This window comes from Centroberyx affinis, unplaced genomic scaffold (genome assembly GCF_046629955.1).
Source record: "Centroberyx affinis isolate AG114_WGS23_722 - 3 ecotype Tasmania unplaced genomic scaffold, CSIRO-AGI_Caff_v1 ptg000109l_1, whole genome shotgun sequence".
Lineage (NCBI taxonomy): Eukaryota > Metazoa > Chordata > Actinopteri > Beryciformes > Berycidae > Centroberyx > Centroberyx affinis.
Genome location: NW_027278811.1, coordinates 72,721 through 92,280, shown reverse-complemented (window position 1 = coordinate 92,280; position 19,560 = coordinate 72,721). Strand labels below are relative to the sequence as shown.

The 19,560-nt window shown below is 41.4% G+C and overlaps 1 protein-coding gene across 1 annotated transcript; it reads right to left on the bottom strand.

The window, feature by feature from the left end:
* Positions 1-6,758: 6,758 nt before the first annotated feature.
* On the bottom strand, positions 6,759-10,062 carry htr5ab (5-hydroxytryptamine (serotonin) receptor 5A, genome duplicate b). Its single transcript, XM_071526196.1, has 2 exons — positions 9,346-10,062; positions 6,759-7,091 (listed from the first exon to the last, which is right to left on the bottom strand). Exons 1-2 carry the CDS (start codon positions 10,060-10,062, stop codon positions 6,759-6,761), a joined length of 1,050 nt encoding a protein of 349 aa, XP_071382297.1.
* Between the last annotated feature and the right edge of the window lie 9,498 nt (positions 10,063-19,560).

The window sequence follows — 19,560 nt, the reverse complement described above, 5'->3', positions numbered from 1 at the left end:
TTCTCCCACTCCCGCAAATATATGTGTAACGTTAACGTAAACATTAACAGCTAATTATTAATTAAACTGAGAGGGCGAGAGAGAAGCCATCGCTAACTGCTAAACTATCGCTAACTGCTAAGCTAAGTAACTAGCAGATCTGAAAAGCGTGTAAACAACTGTGGGATTAGCGAGAAAGTCGCTAAAAGAAGGGGAGAGCTATGAGTGCTTGAGCAGAGCTAGTGTAAGTTTAAATGTACAGCGGGTAATTAGCCGCTGTAATGAAGAATATAGCAAAATTAACCGGGTTGAGAGCAGCAAAAACGCTGTAGCAGTAGCCTGCATATGAGGCATTTAGGGAACATCGGTAAATTGTAGCATCTACCGATAGTCTGCATGAGGCGTTTAGGGGACATCTGTAATTTATAGTAGGGCTGCATAATTAATCGAATATTAATCTCGATCACGATTCTGGCTTCCCACAATTAAATGAACATGATCGACTGAGATATTGACTTTTAAAATGCGTGCTCCGCTGCATATCAAATCAAGCGCTTCCTACACTAGCCACAGCCAGCCAGCCAGTAGGGGGCGATCGAGATGTGTTGGCTTCACTGTCATGCATGCGCACCCTGCAGCGGCAGCCTCAAAAAATTCCCAAATTTTGCAGTCCGGAGTAGAAGAGTATACAACAGAGAGCAGGCAGCAGCTGCATAGGCCTGAATTGTTTTCATTTGGTTGCATTCTGTGATGGCATATTTATTTTTAGTTAGCCTATATTTCGAATACAATTTTATTTATATTTTGCTTCTAGGAGATGCACTGAATTCAAGTGAATAAGAACCTTATTTTAAGTCTTATGATGCAAAGATTTGTACATTAGCAGGAATGTAGCACAACGTGGAAGTGAAAGCAGTGCTCTGTTGATTTAATTTTGGGTAAAAAGTTTTGGTACAATTTTATTTATATTTTGCTTCTAGGAGATGCACTGTGAATAAGGACCAGTCTTATTTTGATGCAAAGATTTGTACATTAGCAGGAATGTAGCACAACATGGAAGTGAAAGCAGTGCTCTGTTTATTTAAATGTTAAAGTGCAATAAGAATATTTTGTCCCTAAAATCAATGATCGTGATAAATAATCGTGATCTCAATATTGATCAAAATAATCGTGATTATCATTTTGGCCATAATCATGCAGCCCTAATTTATAGTTACAGAAAATAACCTGGGTTACACTTACGTTATCGTGTGTTACTGGACATGTAACTAACTTTGCAGTCTGAGCCATCTTATGTGCTGTATCACACTGCAGCACTTAATTTTTCTATTAGGATATTTATTTTGTTGAGGAAAAAGGACTGAAAAAAGGATTTTAATAACCGCTGGTTTTGGCCTTGGTGCCCTACATTTTGGCTGCGATGCCCCAATAAATTTGTATTTATCAAAGGCCAAAGTGGCCTTGCCCTAAAAATGATTTAATTCCAGGCCTGCATCTGTCATCATTGCTAGTGTTTGATCCACTGCTGGCAGGATATGGTGCTCCCTTTTCACTGCTGCATTCAGGGGTATGAGGTCGACACATATCCTGAGTTTCTTTTTCATAGGCTTTGGGATGACGACCCTACCTGGTCTGCTTAACAGTGGCTGTACCAGTCCTGTCACAAGGTAAATGTTCTGTGAGGCACTGCGCCCTTTTGCTGCCATTTCCCCTTTAAAGCAGCCTTCCACTTTAAGTGGATATTTACCTGGCCCAAACAGTGTCTTTTGTGTTTTCTGCAGCTTACCATCATGTTCTGGTTTGTATAACCACTCAGGTATGGATGTAACATCTGCCCCCGTGTTGAGTTTGAAATCGACATGGGTCTGAAGTCTCTGAATCAATTTCTCCTAGAAAAGCAAAATCCTGAGTGTCTAGGTCATTCTGGGTTTCTGTGACTGTATGTACTACTTCACCTGTACATCAGACTACAGCGTAATGTCCCTTGTTATGACACTTTCTAACATCAACTTCTCTAGCTGGGCAGTCTTTCCATGAGTGTTTGCGTCCTAGACCGCACCGGCCGCACTCCCTCTCACCAGGAGTGTCTGGCTTTTGTACCTTGTTTGACCGCTGCCATGTCTGTTTCTTCCCTTTTTTCATATTTGTCCTAATGGCGTCCATGTTTGATGCGTTGTCCCCCACTGCATTGCTGTCCAGTACTGTTTGCTGTTCCTTCAGTTTCACTTTGTCTGACTTTTTGTATGGCTTTGGCAAGTGTTAACTCAGAGTCCATTTGTAGCTGTTCTGACAGTCTTTTGTCTCATACAAAAACTACAATTCTGTCCCTTATGAGTTCCTCTTTTAGCACTCCGAAGCCACAATGTTCTGCAAGTTTGTGCACTGCCGATGAATGACTCTACAGTCTCACACTCTTGCTGACGTCTTACATTGAACTGGGCTCTCTCAAAGATCACATTATGCTTTGTTATGTAACTAGTGTTGTTCAAATGCTGCTTTAACAGCCTCATATTTCTTCTTATCTGCCTCAGTCAATGGTAAAACTGCTAAAACATCGTCAGCTGTATCTCCCATTGCATATAAGGGTGAGTTCACCTGATATTCATCTTGTTTTTCATTGAGCCCTGAAGCGATACGAAATCTGTCGAGTCTTCTTATCCATCGCGGCCATTCTGCCGGGTTTGAAGAGTTGAACGGCTCTGGGTGTGATATCTGAACAGCCGTCGTTGCCATCTATGTATATTCCCTCGTTTCACGTTCAGGAAAAAAACTTTCGATGCGCCGTTTCTCTGCTCTTCTCCTCTCACCCTGCCTGCCAAGAGGGGCCGTTGCCTAGCAACTCACAGATTGACAGGCCAGCGCACACACACTGGCTTCTGTCTTCACCTGCATGCTGGCTATTTTCGGTCTTTTTACTGTTGTGTCGCTTCTAATCTACACGTAAACTTTTCGCCAACTACACTGCATTATATTGCATCAGACCAAACGGAAAATACCGCGGAGATTTTCGGTTCGCCACTTCTGACACCATGTATAATGAGGACACAGGACCCCGCGGACTAGCTTGAGAAAACTCTTTACTCTGACAACCCGAAAGTTACACAGACACTGCATTATGGGGACTGTAGTCCCTACCACTACAAGCGGCTTCGTTTAAAATGTCATAGGCTTATCCTAATTCATCAGTGGAACTGTGGCATATTCATGGACCTATGAGTTATTATAGAGAATGACAGGCGCGGAGTCAGGAAAGAAAGAGGAAAGCAGCAGAACATAAGCAATGGATCAGTTGTACTGGGCATACAGGCGGCATTACTGTACTTGTGATGTTTACAAACTCGCAAAATAGACCAAAAAATATTCCACCTATTCCTCTCTCTTGGGCAGTTTAAAGATATTATTAAGCATTTTGAGGCAGACTCAGTAAGGAGCTGCCCACACGTTGTACAGATTTGGTATGATGTTGTCGGTCTGACATTGGACTACTGCCTTTTGAGTGCTTATAGGGCAAATTATGACTTTGCTCTTACCTTTTATGCGATTTTGATTGTATTTTGCTTTTGTACACTGTTGTATGTTGTTTGTCACGTTTATGTTTGTCTTGATATTGCTTTCTTGGTCAGGTCTCCACTGGAAAATCTCAGTGGGACTATACTGTTAAATAAAGGTTAAAGGTTAAATAATTCATCAATTTACACTGTCACTGCACACTTGTATTTGGATAAAACAACAGTTATTTCTCAAACAATATGGAGGGGCAGAACTGCCCAGTATCTAACATTTCACAATGAATTTCCTTTCATTAGAGTTGACTCACCAGATTCAACCCAGCCTCAACACACCAACAGAGTGTATGGAATATAAAAGAGGAAACTTCAGTACTATCCATCCCAGAGCATCCTGAGGCAAAGAAAGGTTTATCTGGCTATTTCCATTGGTTTTGCCCTGAGAACATGAATGAAAAGCAGGAGATGGAGAGGAGCGGAGGGTGAGAGAGAGTGATGCACTCATTCAGATCACACATACGCTCACCAGGATCCTCTCCTCAACAGTCCTGCTGTGCAGCTCCTATTCGGATAAACCTGAGTCGTAGCAGGATGACGAACGGAACAAAAACACAGTCACAGTCTACGTTTTCCCAGAAAGGAAGTGTCGGCGCCCACCTTGATGTCAGGATAAGAGGGAGTTTGCTGAAGGGATGAAGCAGTAGAGGACATCTAATCCTGTCTGCCCATTCTCCACTACCAGACTCCACCACTAGACTGCTGCTATCTCTCACTCCAGCCATCAGGCAGTACACAAAGATAGCTTTAGTGTAAGCAGAAGCTACTGCTAGTAAACTAGTGATAGCTTGTGTTAATTGGCTGTGATCATATAATTGATCATGCAATTATATTAATGAGATAAGAAAAATAAAGAATTATGACCACCAATGATATATGTGGCAAAATCCAAGTCCAGGCAGATTGTTGTTACGGGTAAATGCTGTTTTTAATGTTCTAGCCCGTCTAATAAAGGCTTTTCATTGTGTTTCATTGTTTCAAGTGCATAGACTTGGATTTATGCCACATACACCATTGGTGGTCATAATTCTTGCTTTTTTTCTTTTCATAATTCCTACCTGAAGCACTCCCTGCACTAACCCAAACCCTGCAGAGTTTTCTGTTCAACTTCTATTAATGAGATATTTTATAGTTTTGTCATGTATAGGCTTTTTATTGATAGCTTTGTCATCCTAGGATCTCTATGCAGGGGAACATAGCTGACGTGGCACAAAATGCATTGGCACCATTGTAATGAACCTGATGGGCCACTCAAAAAATCACTAATTTTATGCTGGTTTTGTAGGCATGAATACCAAAGCTTGGATTTGCAAGAAGTGCATGTGTAGAGAATTTGATGTCCATACGCCTCACCTCCTCCTCTCTTAAACAAAAAAAGATGGAATAGCAAACAAACCCAGCTCCCAAGACAGACTGAGGGAGGAAGTTCCTACCCCCCTCGCATCAGGAAAAGAAATGTACTTTGCAATTCCTGAGCTGGGTCATCGCACAGAACAAGGACTAAGAGGGGCGAGGGTGAATAATCAGCCATCCTGGGGCAATGTAGGGAGCAGTGAGAGGCAATTTAAGTACGCGAATCCTGCAGAATGCCTTTGGCTGCTTCATTTTTCCATCACAAGTCAACCAGCTCATGCGATTAATACATGAAAGATGTGCTAAGAGAGAATAGAACACTACAACAGACTTCATTTTTAATACCTTGATATGTTCACATTGTGCAGGTTTCTTTCACCACTACTGTCATTCCCTTCATCATATTGCAAAAAGCATAAAAAGAATGATCAATGCTTTTGTCTAATTTCCATGCATTTATTTATTTTCTATACAATACTGTTAATTAGCGGGCTAGCTGAAAGTGACCACTCTGCTGTTATTCCCATAATTTCAATAGTTTATAATTTTTCTTTTTCTAGCCATTCATATTTGTGCTACCTCATCCTGGATATGTTTCTCTTGATGTCTCTTCAGCTTTTACTTTGTACTGTAGTATAGCCTGAATAATGTTTTTTTTGTTTTTTTTTTGTTTTTTTTTTACTTGTGATACTACTTTCAATATTTATCCCATTGGGCATTTTCAAAGGCAAAAGGTAAAGGTAAGGTAGAACTATACTTTTGAATTATTAATCAAACGATCAGGAAGGATCTGAATTCATGTTTTTCCTATTGTCTTGGAGTCTAGAATTGTGTACAAAAACACATACATTCTTTCAATTTAATACCTACCGATGTTTTAGGCCACAGAATCTATTGTTGTATTAATGCTTCAAACAGCTTTCAGCAAGCCCACACATATTCTCTGTGCATCTTATAGTTGCTATACTCCTGCCCTTATCTGGGGTGAGATATGATAATTCATGGCTGCAATTTCTCAACAGCACATCCATTCAAAGATGATGAAAATAATAACTTCCACTCTTTACCTACTGTCAGAGGACGTATGGCAGTGCGTAGGTGTATGTGCAAGGAGAGCTGTTGTGTATGTGTACATGTGAGTGTTAGACCGTGGCAGTTTGTGTGTGGGTATACGTTTAGATGTATGTGTGAATAAATTGCATGTGAAGCCTTTGAGTCTATGTGTATCTAGCTATCAAGCAAGGTAGCGGTTTTTGAACAGTTCACTGATTCATGTCCTTCGTTGCTATTATCAAACCCATTTTTTAAGCTTGAAATATAGTCTGTGGTGATGAGCATCTCTGCTGTCTAGTTCAGAGTGTAAAGAATAATCCACGTTTGTGATTACCCATAGAGTGCAATTTCTAACGTTTTTCAGATTTATCTTGAAAATTTATTTTAGTCCCCCTTTGAAGATCTTCCCACTAGCTTCACATATGATGATGAAACTGTTCTTCTAGGGAGTTAAAGTGAATGTTTTTTCCTAATAAGCTGAAAACGCCAGACAGAAACCAACCACAAGACATCACTAAATCTGCTACTGTCACAACACAACTGTTTTATTCCTCCCTTAGTAGATACAGTAGCACAGGCTCACATCCCAGTTCACCTTTGAGGTTACAAAAACTTCAGTTTTGGAAAAAAATAAAAATAAAATTGGCACATCTTTAAAAGAGAGTTCCTGAAACACAGCTTCTGGTTATCATGTATTCCGTTTGGGAGATGATGGAAAGATAGACACAGACAGGTTAGTCCTCCTCTGTCTCTAGTGTAAAGATGTGGTGTGCCTGCTGGTGCTGTGTGTCTGCTGTGTGCGCCGTCGCCTCAGCGCTGCCGGGAGAAGAGGTTCCTCAGAGCATTGTTGTAGTTCTTATTGAAGGCGGTGTATATGAGCGGGTTGAAGAAGGAGTTGGAGTAACCCAGCCACAGGAAGATGCTCTTCCAGATGGGCGGGATGTCGCAGGAGCACAGCGGGATGATGAGCTCGGTAATGAAGAAGGGGATCCAGCAAAGGACAAACACGCCAATCAGAATGCCTACCATCAGCGCTGCCTTTTTCTCCTTCTGCTCGCGCCACGTGTCCCCGTCCGTCTGGAAGGTCACTGTGGCGTGGCGCACTGTAAACACCATCTGGGGCTGCTGTGATGCCTCCTTCACCTGCGAGTCGTTGCATCAATAAATAAATACAGACAGTCAATCAGTCTAAAAGCAAATCGATTGCTCTATTGATTAAGAGATCAAACAAACTCAGTTGGTCAAATTGGCATAGATATATCTTCAAAACATGAGCAAGAAAACTAATTAGTAAAGTGATAATTGTGTTGCTGCTGAATAGAAATATTCATCAACAGGTGGATGAACAAGCCAAGGAGTATTCTTTCATACACACACACACACACACACACACACTACACATAAATAAATCCAGAGCCCTGCTTTAATCTGTGTTTTTCCAACAGCCCACATGCCGTTTAACAAACACAGCCATACTGTGCAGCTGGGAAAAGGAAAAAGAAAATGTCAACATTAATCTGCCGACTTTCGGCTCTCCTATTTGTTGCTCAGCAGAGCTCAAGCTTGACTTGATTTTTTGTTTATCAGGTAAAGCCTAGCAGGTCATTCAGCAGCCTAACAGCCTAGCATGGGCAATTTATAAAGATGAACAATCTCTCTAAATCTATTGGAAGGAAAGTGTGCAGACTGACGCTCTAAACCGTTGTGTCCAACATTCAAACAAGAGTGTGTGTTGGGCTGGGAAACGTGGTCAATATGGAGTAAATTTAGTCGAATCAATATGGGTCAGGAGGGCCTACAACTGATAAGATGGATGAAGCGAATCCATTTACAACAGGGGTCAGAAGTTTAAAGCATAGTGCTGTTGGGAAGGAGGTTTAAGATTCAATGGATGGTTTAAGACAACTGAGCACTGCATACTAGATGCTGCAATAGCTTGAGTTATTATTATATCAGTGTTTTTGAATCAGTCAGTATTCATATTTGGAGTGACATGGAGCAGTACACAAAACATGTGAAACTATTTATTTCATGGCTTTTGGCGTTTTTTTGTGGAACTACGCCATGAATCCATGGATTGCATTTCATACTCCTCTATCAATCTGCTCTATTTTTGGTTTGACGTGTGTGTGTGTGTTGTGTGTGTGTTAATGTGTGTGTGTGGGTGTCGCTGATGGATGAGTGCAGGAGGTTTATTATCTTGGATGTTGATGCCACCGCTCACGTCACAACTGCTGTGCAGGTGCTTTCGGCGCTCAGTGCCTACACTCTCCCATGTATGCTGGTAAATGATGAGAATAAACCTGAGCCGGGTGCTGAGGCAGGTACTACTGTAAACAACCAGACCCTGTGAGAGAAGGAGCATGTCTTTTGAAAGCAAAATGAGTAGTAGTACATATTCTTTTTAATTGTTGTAGCCCCAAGAGTGATTGCCTGTTTAATTCAATTTAGCGTAAAACCCAGTGTACCAAGGCGATAGAAGTCACAGGCCTAAATCAATGTTTGGTCCTGCTTGAGTGTGTGCTTCTAATTTTCTGCCAATTTTATGTAAAACTTACATAACTAAGGGATATATTGAGGATTAAGGGGTAATTTCAAAGAACTAGAAACATGCGTACATCCACTTTTGTGTGATTTTCTATGGGCGATACATGAAAGAAAACAAGCCTACACTCTTCTTCTGTGGACATTTGCCAAATACTCAGAATGTTCAGGCACTGAGGGATTTTAATAACCAGTCTTTCACAGAGTGAATGAAAAGGCCCCGGAAAATGTCTGGGCTAGATGTCTGGAAATACCTTAATCTTTATCAGTGAGTTGTGGTTTTGGATGTTCCTATTCAGTTTCAAATAGCACTTACCAAAACACCAGTGCTGGTGAAGAGTCGGTAGAGACTCAATTTGCACAGGGAACATTTCCCTGATTGAATGTTTGCTGAGGCTTGCTGAATAGATCTAGGCCTGGGTGTCTGCTGATTAGAAGAAAACGCCAAAGCCAGAAGGTGCAGTTGTTAAAGATGCTGGTATTTATAGCCTTCCACCTTGTGCCTACATACATTAACAAGCTGGTGGCGATGAGCAAGATTGCTTCAATTATTTGTCCGTATGCTTGCACATAAGATACTTATGTTACTCTGATTAGAGTTGAATAGCTCATCATCATAAATAATAACTAATTGCACAGCAGCCCGTATTAGTGTATCGGCAGCATCAGTCAGTTGCAGGAAGATAAATATCTTCATCTGGTACGGGAGATTGAAGCATAATGATATTCTGACATATAACGACCGGAGATTATAATGAGAAAATTAACCAAGGTTTGTGCAGAAATTGTGCCCAATGTGGTTTACTAAGACTTTGCTAAGGCAAAGAAATCTGTCTAACCGAACCGAAGGTACCTCAATCACCTCAGCCATAGGTGTGATCGTGTTGTTCTTGCGAGAGCCGATCCGGAACTTGGCAGCCTTGTAGATCTTCCAGTAGACAAACAGCACCACACAAAGGGGCAGGTAAAAGGCTCCGAAGGTGGAGAAGATGGTGTAGGACGGCTCCTGGCTCACCTGGCACTTCATCCCCTCTGAGTAGGTCTCCCCCCAGCCGAAGAGTGGCGACAGGGAGATGATGGAGGACAGCAGCCAGGTGAGGGCGATCATCACGTTGGAGATCTTTTTGCGCGTCTTGAGCGTGTACTCCAGGTGCCTGGTGATGGACCAGTAGCGGTCCAGAGCGATGGCCGTCACATTCCAGATGCTGGCCGTGCAGCAGAGCACGTCGAAGGAGATCCACACCTGGCACAGCACGCGGCCCAGTTTCCACAGCCTGCCGTTCAGCTCGTGGACCAGGCTGAGCGGCATGACCAGGGCGGCCACCATCACGTCAGAGATGGCCATCGAAGCCACCAGGTTGTGGGGCACGCGGTGGAACGTCCTGACCCTCAGGATGGTCACCAGCACCAGCAAGTTCCAGACGAAGGTGGCCACCACCAGCATCGCCAGTAAGGTGAGAGTTAGTACGCTGAACACAGAGAAGGGCCGGTAGATGTTTCCCCCTGAGCCGTGGCTGTCCAAAGACCCGCTGAGGTTGGCTGTGAGTATGCTGGTGTTGGGGTGCGTCATGGTGGCCGGCGCTCACGGCCCCGCAGCCGAGGCCGTGACAACGCAGCAAGACAATTCTGACACGGAGGAGATGACTTCAGACAGTAGATGCATACTGCAGTAGGGAGACAGAGAGAGGAGGAGATAGGAAGAGAGAGAAAGAGAGACTCTTACAGTGTGGTTATTATGTGGAAATCAATCAATTTTATTTCACAAAGTGGACCAATTTGGTGACTAAGACTTTGAGGAGGCAAAGCAATTTGTGTGTCTATGAGAATTCTAATTTGCACTGTATTTTACTTTACTGTTTTTTTTTAAACGTATTATCCTAACTGCCATCATATATAGTCCATAATACTGTACAAGTCTCTTAACAGTTATGGTAGTTTTCAAACCTATTGTATCAATGCCACTGCAGTAATGAAACAATATGCTAAAGGTGCAGGCCTGGGTAAAAAAAATATACATTTTTGCCACTGGATTTGCTCAGTAAATGCATCCATATACAACAGTGTGGCATTCACAAGAGAGGCAGTTTAGTGATTTGCTCACAATAGTAAAAAGCACTTGAGTTTCTCATTTCAGCTGTCAAGTAACCTGCCTACAACTTTCAAGTGCAATTTCATCTGCTGTTAATAAGGCTCAAAGGTACTCTGGGACATCTCTGGGTCTGGAAAAGACCATAAATATTCAGTTTCATCATCCCACTGCCATCCTTTGATTTGCATCAAAGTCAGGCCTCCCTTGCAAAATGAACAGTTTTAAGTGGAGTCTTTGTTGCACACTCATTCGGGAACAACTCATTTTCATATCCAATGGTGAGATCCCCCTGTTAAGCAATGTAAAATTACACGTTTTCAGTTTATGTTTTCAGCTTTAAATAATGGTTTCTGTTCATAGAAAGGTCTCCATTACAAATTCATTACAATAAATAGTTGACGATACCAGCTCCATCAACACATACAGGAAAGGACCAGCTAAGTTGCAAAGTGTAAAGTAGATATGGTGAATCCAGAAACACTGAATCTCATGACACCAACCACTTCCCCTGCTCATCAACTGGAAGATGTGCTGTTGTGCGTCCATCTTTATAAATTATAATTGTTGCAAATAAATGAATAAACCCACTAATTACAAGTATCATAATTAAATGAGACTACCCCCTATCTCTTACAGCATTCCAGCCACAAGTGTGTCTCAACAGAGACTATACTAACAACAAAGTTCAAACCCCAAAAAATATGCAAAGCCATTTGAGTAACATTATAAACCCATAATTTTTGGACAGAATAATTGGATATCATTATAGAAAGTTCATATCATAAGATAAACTAGAGAGAACGCATTTGACTCATAGTATTTCAGAGTTAACAGCATCATCGGGGGTAATAACGATTTCATGCATCACATTTTGGAAAGCACAGTCAGACGTGTCTGATTTAACAATCTCATTAGATGTGTAATGATTTTTTTTTTTTTTAATAAATGCAGAGCACTGACCTGTTCATGCTGCAAACACATCACTCCAGGCCTCTAACAATATACAGTAGATCACAGCTTCTGTCTTACCATGACTCATTATATCTAACACCCCATGGTTTTCAAGGTGGGGAACTTCACCTGTCATCTTGAGTACTGAATATGATCATTCATTTTGCATCTCTGCTCTTGTCACGTTGTGATGAGGAGAACTGGATGACTTTCACAGATTTTATCCCATGCCTCTGGGCACAGTGTGAATTTCCTTAATGAGTGTAGATAATGCATATAATTCAGTTGACATAATTGGTCCTAATTGAGTTTGATTTAAATTGCAGGATTTAATCAATAGAATCATATTCTTGTGCCTGTTTAGCTTCTAACAACATTACTTTTGTCCATGTTAGTGAAGCATGAATCTGATGAGTAAATCTTCAGCAACCTCAACAAACCAATCAATTATTTTTGAATGTGCAAGTACATGTTGATTTTATGGCGGTCAACTGCAAGTAATGCTAAAACAACACAGACTGTCTTAGTCATGGAATAATTCATGAACTCAATCATGGATGTTGTATCACCCACATGGGCCAGAAAGTATTTGCATCAGATTGATAGGCTTGTTTCATCAATAATCCTTAGGCCATGTCCCTGTCAGCCAATGTATTTATGTGACATGTGATACTCTGTCTCTTAGCATCACAAACCATGCCCTCTAATCAAAGGGTCCAACCAAGCACACTGGCAGGCCCTCTGAACTCTCTTCTCCCCGCTCCTATTAACAAGCCCTAAGAGCCATGAAATTGGACAAACGTTATGAAGGGAACAGGCAATCAAACATGCGGCGTTCAACAAAGCAAGACTCAAGAGCCGCCCGCTAATCACAAACGACAATCCTGCCATCTCTCTCTCTCTGAGATCACAAGGCAGGTGTCTCAAACAGCAAGTGCCACTCACCTTAAGAAAGACAGTCACACACTCAAGACATGCAGAAAAACATATACATATGTATAATATGCATATGTGTCTGTATGTAGCGAGAAAGGAAAGAGAGGGAGAGAGAGAGAGGGGGGGGGGGGGACTGGTTGACAAGAATACATTTGCCATTTGTGTATCACTTTCATTACACTCAAGTCATGATTTGTGTAAAAGTGCAAATGATTTCTACAGACTCTAGTCTATATTCTAGACTGTGTTTTAGAGAGCTGTAAGGGTAGAGTGTCAGTTCACACTGAGCTTCACGGCAGTCTTGCAAGTGTCAACCAGTTCGCTGGGCAATATAAGCTTGAATCCCTTGTGGGGATTTCAGTGAATTGTGGGAAATTAAATGTGGATGGATGGCAAGTAATACCATATTTCCCATCGAAAGGCCTGTGACTGTTCCCTTTTAAATGCTAGTACATGGACAAAAGTAAAGATGCGGGTTAAACAGTGAAGAATTTCTATATTCCTCTGTCTGTTCACATAGGACAGAGCTGCTGCAGAACCAAGAGAAAAAAAAATCCGGTACTGCAAAGACGGATTCCCCTAACACATGTATTTCCCCACAAATTGAAGAAGAGCAAATGAATCAGTGACTAGATTCTTGAGCTGCACAACCCCTGGTAAGAAAACCACACTGCACTAGATGCTTCAGAAATCAAGTTATTTTTTTCATTATTTCATCAAGGTTGGCAAATAGGTTAGACCGATATGCCGTGCATACATTTTATAATAGTTTTCCTTGGTGTAATTAAAACTTTGGGCACTTTCCTACATCATAAAAAAACATTGGATGTAAATTTCTCAAAGACCTTTGAGAAAAGAAGAAAACTGAAGAAAATTCATTCACAAGTCCTGGATAGTTTTGTCTTGTTTTTGTTTTTTCTTGGAGGGTCCTCTTTTGTGAATGCAATTTCTGAATTGGGGTCTGTTCTATGCATTAGACCAGCTGAAAAAACAATTCCAAACAAATTAGTCAAAACTGCCAGCTGCAAATTCAGGTAAAATGCTTTGGCATCTCAATTTCATCTCATCTTTGTGTCCAAACAGAGTGTCACGACCTCATTGAGGAAAACAGCAACAGTGTGAATGACAATCTCATTGTGTAAGCTCTCCAACCTGAAATGATTGTATGCTCATTGGTTACACAATGTACATCGAGGAGAGTTTCTCTGGGGCTTCAGTGGCTGACATTTGCGGCTGCAAGGATGGAAGAAAAGAAGATATATCCTCTGGCTCGAATCATATGACCGTAAGAAGGTATAAAGCAAACCATTAACTGAGGTTTTATGATAAAGAAAATAATGCAGCTGTATATTTAGCAACTGTACCACATTGTCCTTGGTTTGGAGGAACATGTGTCCAAACCAATCCCCATATTGGCTCTTCTTTAGCAAGATACTCAAAGCATGGCACTCTCACCCCTTGGGAACCGACAGGCACACAGCCTATGCTTTATTTACAGAAATTGCCAGCATCTGAAAGATTAACAAAAGCCACGCGCTGTCCCGAATGATCTAACTTTGTTGTTGATGGTTCCCTATAGTGTTCATTTGGCTCATGAGTTGTCCTGTCTCGAGCTATCTCTTGTATAACTGACTGCCAACAAAGTCACTTGTTAAACATTGTCACAGTCTCACTTTTGATTGATAATCCAAAGACGCTATTCTTGTTACAGCACCTAAAAGAAAAGTCAGTGGCAACGATTCATGTCCAGAAAATAACTCACCCCATTAACAGTTCAGAATAAGGCAGTCCTGCACAGGAAGATCTCTGATCGCTCTTAATCTCTCCATCGAAATTCACTTTGCTGGTCTGTCAGCGAAGTGAACCGCCTGCCTCAGTGTTGCTGACAGCAGAAACACACCTCGCACTGAGGATACAGAGGCGCTGGAATAAACCAAAGTGGTCGGAAGGGGGAATTGAGTGCAATGCAAAGGCTGCACATTGCGTTTCCAATGCATGTGTGATACTTGTATGCGTTTTTGGCGTGCAGTTTGCACGAACAGCCCGTTCTGATTTGAAACGAGCAATGTGAAGAACAAAGATGTTTCTGTCTTCTCAGGTTGTCAGTGTTGTTCCCTCTTTCTAATTAGCCATATTCTGCAATCATCAGCGCTTGCTTGAGGAGACGCGGATCCTGCTGGTCTAGGATATTATGCGACCACCTATGAACCCCCTCCCCCTGCACCCATCTTCCGCTTACGTGATTAATTCGTTTTTCCAGCAAAGCAATGCAAATCTCATTTGTTCGGAGAAACACGGCTGTCTATAAATTGTAATCAAGTTTCTCCCGATTGAGCTCTATCTGGAATATCCAGTGGGACACTTCCTTTGTCCCGCGAAAACGTCCTGAGCAAATCTCCCTGGGTGATTAATTTAATTAAATCATCATAGCCCGCGCCAGTAGCTTAACACAAAGAGACTGCTGCGTTCAAAAATGGAACACTTGTCTGTTTACCAAACCCTTTGAGGCTTAAGAATTCACTTTGAGCATGTTTTTATGTTGAAAACAAAAAGGATCAACTTCGAATACAATTTTTAGTTATTTAATTAATGTCATTTCTAATTACCTTTACCAGCAATAGACATATAGTTTTATGACAAAGACCAGGAGTGGATACAAGGCAGATTGATCCATGAAGTAAGATGAGGTCACTATAAACTTACTGCTGAGTACCGCAGACACACCATAACTCACTAATATAAATAATTCATAATAACTGGGAATCTGGGTATATATTAATGGAAAGTATTATATTAGTGAAGGTCGTGATTTCAGCACCACGGACAGCGCCACGGATGTCAGTCTGACATATTTGCTTGCAGCACTGCGGCTACCAGACAAGAACAAGCATGTAACAGTATCATCACAGAAAATTTTACACTTTTGCTCTTAGAACAACTTTTGCATTTTGTCACAAGTTGAAACATACTATATAATTCATCTTCACGCGCTTGGCATTTCAGATATGCTGCTACAGTGGCGTGCACAGACTCTGAGAGGGGCAGGGGCAAAACTCTGTAAAAGGGCAGCTTCTGTCCTGGTGGCTCGGTTGGCTAAAGCGCCGACCATGTAAATGCAATGTCGTCGGCCTGAAACCTTTGCTGTCATCTTGTCTGTCTCTTTTCACAGTGAACTACCTAATAAAGCAGAAATGCCATAAAACGAATCTTTAAAAAGGGCACTTTCCCAGAAGGCACTCAGTCAGTATTGGTTTACACAAAATATCTATTCATTGAAATTTCCACTTTCTTCCAAAGGTTGCGCTATTCTATCAACAAGAGTAAATGCTCAACTGTTTTTGGGGTTCAGAGGCTCTGAAGAGTTCCAAGTGAAACTGCAGGCTGCTGGAAGTGAAGAGCCATTTTGAGAATCACTTTATTGATAGGTTGGCATGCTAATTTAATAATATGGCTCATATTCAGACTGTAAAAAACAAGGAGTGAAAAAGTTTAAAATTGTGTTTCAGGCCATAGTAGTTACTTCAGAAGATGTTTGCAAAGACATTAGACATCTATGAGAGATGCAGTTTGATATCTCTCATAGTGTTTTTGTCTGATGGAAGGAGCTACAGACATTTTTTTCTGAACAGAAGAGGAGGCAAGTGCCTTATGGTTTTATGGAGAGGATGAAACATTCTTGTGACCTTAACACTGCAGACCAATGTAAGCTGTTGAAGCAAGGTAAGGCATGTGCCCAGGTTTGAATAGCCTACAGTGGAAATACTGTGGTATAAATGTCCTTCAGACTGGCTATAAGCCTCTATCCCTGCACACACCTGTGCAGCACACTCATACCAACTCCTTCATTCAGCTCAGCCACCTCAGAGGACTGATGAGTGTTTGTCAGATACAACACTTATTTCCTCTTAATCCACAGGATTTGTTTGAAACATCTGCTCAGAGAGGGCAAGTATGGTTGGTAACTAACCATGAAATATGCTGCTGCACACATGGGCTGCACGTTGGCACTGGCGTTTATCGAATCATCCCCTACTCAAGGAAAACATTTGAGTAGCTCTAGTACCCCCCTCTCCTCCCCAACCCCCTCTTGTCTTCTTTGTATAAATCAAACAGGTGATGCTGATGCGCCAAATTTCAAATCAGCTTTGCTGCAGTTACTGCTGAATAACCAGCTTTGCAAATTGTGTCTTGCTAATTATAGAATTATGCAGGCGTAATGCCACCCACTTAAAGTGTCAGTGTAAAGTGCTCCTCTTTCGTACATTTGACTTACCTGCAATTCTGTTGTTTAGATATTATGAGCTCCAAATTTAAATCAGCCGTGATGAAAATGCAATTGCTCTGCAGTAGTCTTTGGTGAATACAGTGGGAGAGCTTATGTCATCAGTACAATCTCCTTTTTGCAAAGAAATGTGAGCACTAATCAAGCTTAGTATTTATTTCTGCATGACAGGAACATCATGCTGTGTCCTGCTTTGTGCACAGAGCTGTGATTCACCTTGACAGACAGATCACACACTGAACACAGTTCTTCTGCTCTTTTTCCTTGTCCAAGGCAGAAGGGCTGCTTTTTTTCCTCTGTGCGCATTAAATCATATCTCTGATCCTTGTCCTATCCTATAATCCTATATAGGATATATTTCAGCACCACGGACAGCGCCACAGATGTTAGCCTGACATATTCACCTGCAGCACTGCGGCTACCAGACAAGAAAAAGCATGTATCAGTATCATCACAGAAAATTTTACACTTTTGCTCTTAGAACAACTTTTGCATTTTGTCTCAAGTTGAAACATACTATATAATTCATCTTCCCGCGCTTGGCATTTCAGATATGCTGCTACAGCGGCGTGCACAGACTCTGAGAGGGGCAGGGGCAAAACTCTGTAAAAGGGCAGCTTCTGTCCTGGTGGCTCGGTTGACTAAAGCGCCGACCATGTAAATGCAATGTCGTCGGCCTGAAACCTTTGCTGCTTGTGACTCTCTCCCATCTTGTCTGTCTCTTTTCACCGTGAACTACCTAATAAAGCAGAAATGCCATAAAACTAATCTTTAAAAAAGGGCACTTATCAAGAAATGCTAGATGGGAGGACTTTTTGAAAATCTGCTTTTAAAAACTCATTTCTGGTGAGTTTTGTGCAGTGGCACGTACATCCCCTTTTCAAGGGAGAAAATGCAATATAGTTGCATTTCTGCACTTCTCATTTAGATTAATACATAATCCAATCTAAAAATTACCGGTCTAAATTGAACTGCAATATGAAATTGAACAACTAGGACCTAACCAAAGCAATTTCTTTGTTTAGCAAGTACGTTTTCTTTTCCATTTTCCTGTAACGAAGAACAATAAGTTTCCATACAAGAAGGCACTCAGTCAATATTGGTTTACACAAAATAGCTATCTATTCATTGAAATTTCCACTTTCTTCCAAAGGTTGCCAATAAGAGTAAATGCTCAACTGTTTTTGGGGTTCAGAGGCTCTGAAGAGTTCCAAGTGAAACTGCAGGCTGCTGGAAGTGAAGAGCCATTTTGAGAATCACTTTATTGATAGGTTGGCATGCTAATTTAATAATATGGCTCATATTCAGACTAAAAGTAATCATAATGGTGTAAAAAACAAGGAGTGAAAAAGTTTAAAATTGTGTTTCAGGCCATAGTAGTTACTTCAGAAGATGTTTGCAAAGACATTAGACATCTATGAGAGATGCAGTTTGGTATCTCTCATAGTGTTTTTGTCTGATGGAAGGAGCTACAGACATTTTTTTCTGAACAGAAGAGGAGGCAAGTGTCTTATGGTTTTATGGAGAGGATGAAACATTCTTGTGACCTTAACACTGCAGACCAATGTAAGCTGTTGAAGCAAGGTAAGGCATGTGCCCAGGTTTGAATAGCCTACAGTGGAAATACTGCAGTATAAATGTCAGCACACTCATACCAACTCCTTCATTCAGCTCAGCCACCTCAGAGGACTGATGAGTGTTTGTCAGATACAACACTTATTTCCACTTAATCCACAGGATTTGTTTGAAACATCTGCTCATGGAGGGCAAGTATGGTTGGTAACTAACCATGAAATATGCTGCCGCACACATGGGCTGCACGTTGGCACTGGCGTTTATCGAATCATCCCCTACTCAAGGAAAACATTTGAGTAGCTCTAGTACCCCCCTCTCCTCCCCAACCCCCTCTTGTCTTCTTTGTTTAAATCAAACAGGTGATGCTGATGCGCCAAATTTCAAATCAGCTTTGCTGCAGTTACTGCTGAATAACCAGCTTTGCAAATTGTGTCTTGCTAATTATAGAATTATGCAGGCGTAATGCCACCCACTTAAAGTGTCAGTGTAAAGTGCTCCTCTTTCGTACATTTGACTTACCTGCAATTCCATTGTTTGGATATTATGAGCTCCAAATTTAAATCAGCCATGTTAAAAATGCATTTCCTCTGCAGTAGTCTTTGGTGAATACAGTGGAAGAGCTCATGTCATCAGTGCAATCTCCTTTTTGCAAAGAAATGTGAGCACTAATCAAGCTTAGTATTTATTTCTGCATGACAGGAACATCATGCTGTGTCCTGCTTTGTGCACAGAGCTGTGATTCACCTTGACAGACAGATCACACACTGAACACAATTCTTCTGCTCTTTTTCCTTGTCCAAGGCAGAAGGGCTGCTTTTTTTCCTCTGTGTGCATTAAATCATATCTCTGACCTTGTCCTGCCAGACTGCTCTCATCTCCATTAATAGTCAGTCATCAATTATTCTTATTACTATTAGAATTTAGCACTGTCAGCAACCATAACTCAGTGTTGTAGGTCAGAGAAAATGGCCAGAAAGAAAAATGTGGTGTGATGTGTTGTTGGATCTGGGGCTTTGCTGGTAACGCTAGCTAAAACCCTAAACCTGCCACATTATTTCAGCGACCCTTTACTCAGCCTGAGCCTGTGCGTCTCCTCGACTAGCTGGCACTAAATGTGTATTGAGTTAAAGCTCGAACTCTGGGTTCCATATTGGGGCTCATTATCTGGCTGCTTATAACTGTCTGCATGATCTCAGTGGGTCACATGTGGGTCATACTTATAAATGTGTTAGACA

Coding starts and splice junctions, on each gene's coding strand:
- htr5ab (XM_071526196.1), bottom strand. CDS start 10,062: ATGACGCACCCCAACACCAGCATACTCACAGCCAACCTCAGCGGGTCT. Junction 7,092..9,345: donor CTATGGCTGAGGTGATTGAG/GTACCTTCGGTT, acceptor AACGACTCGCAG/GTGAAGGAGGCATCACAGCA.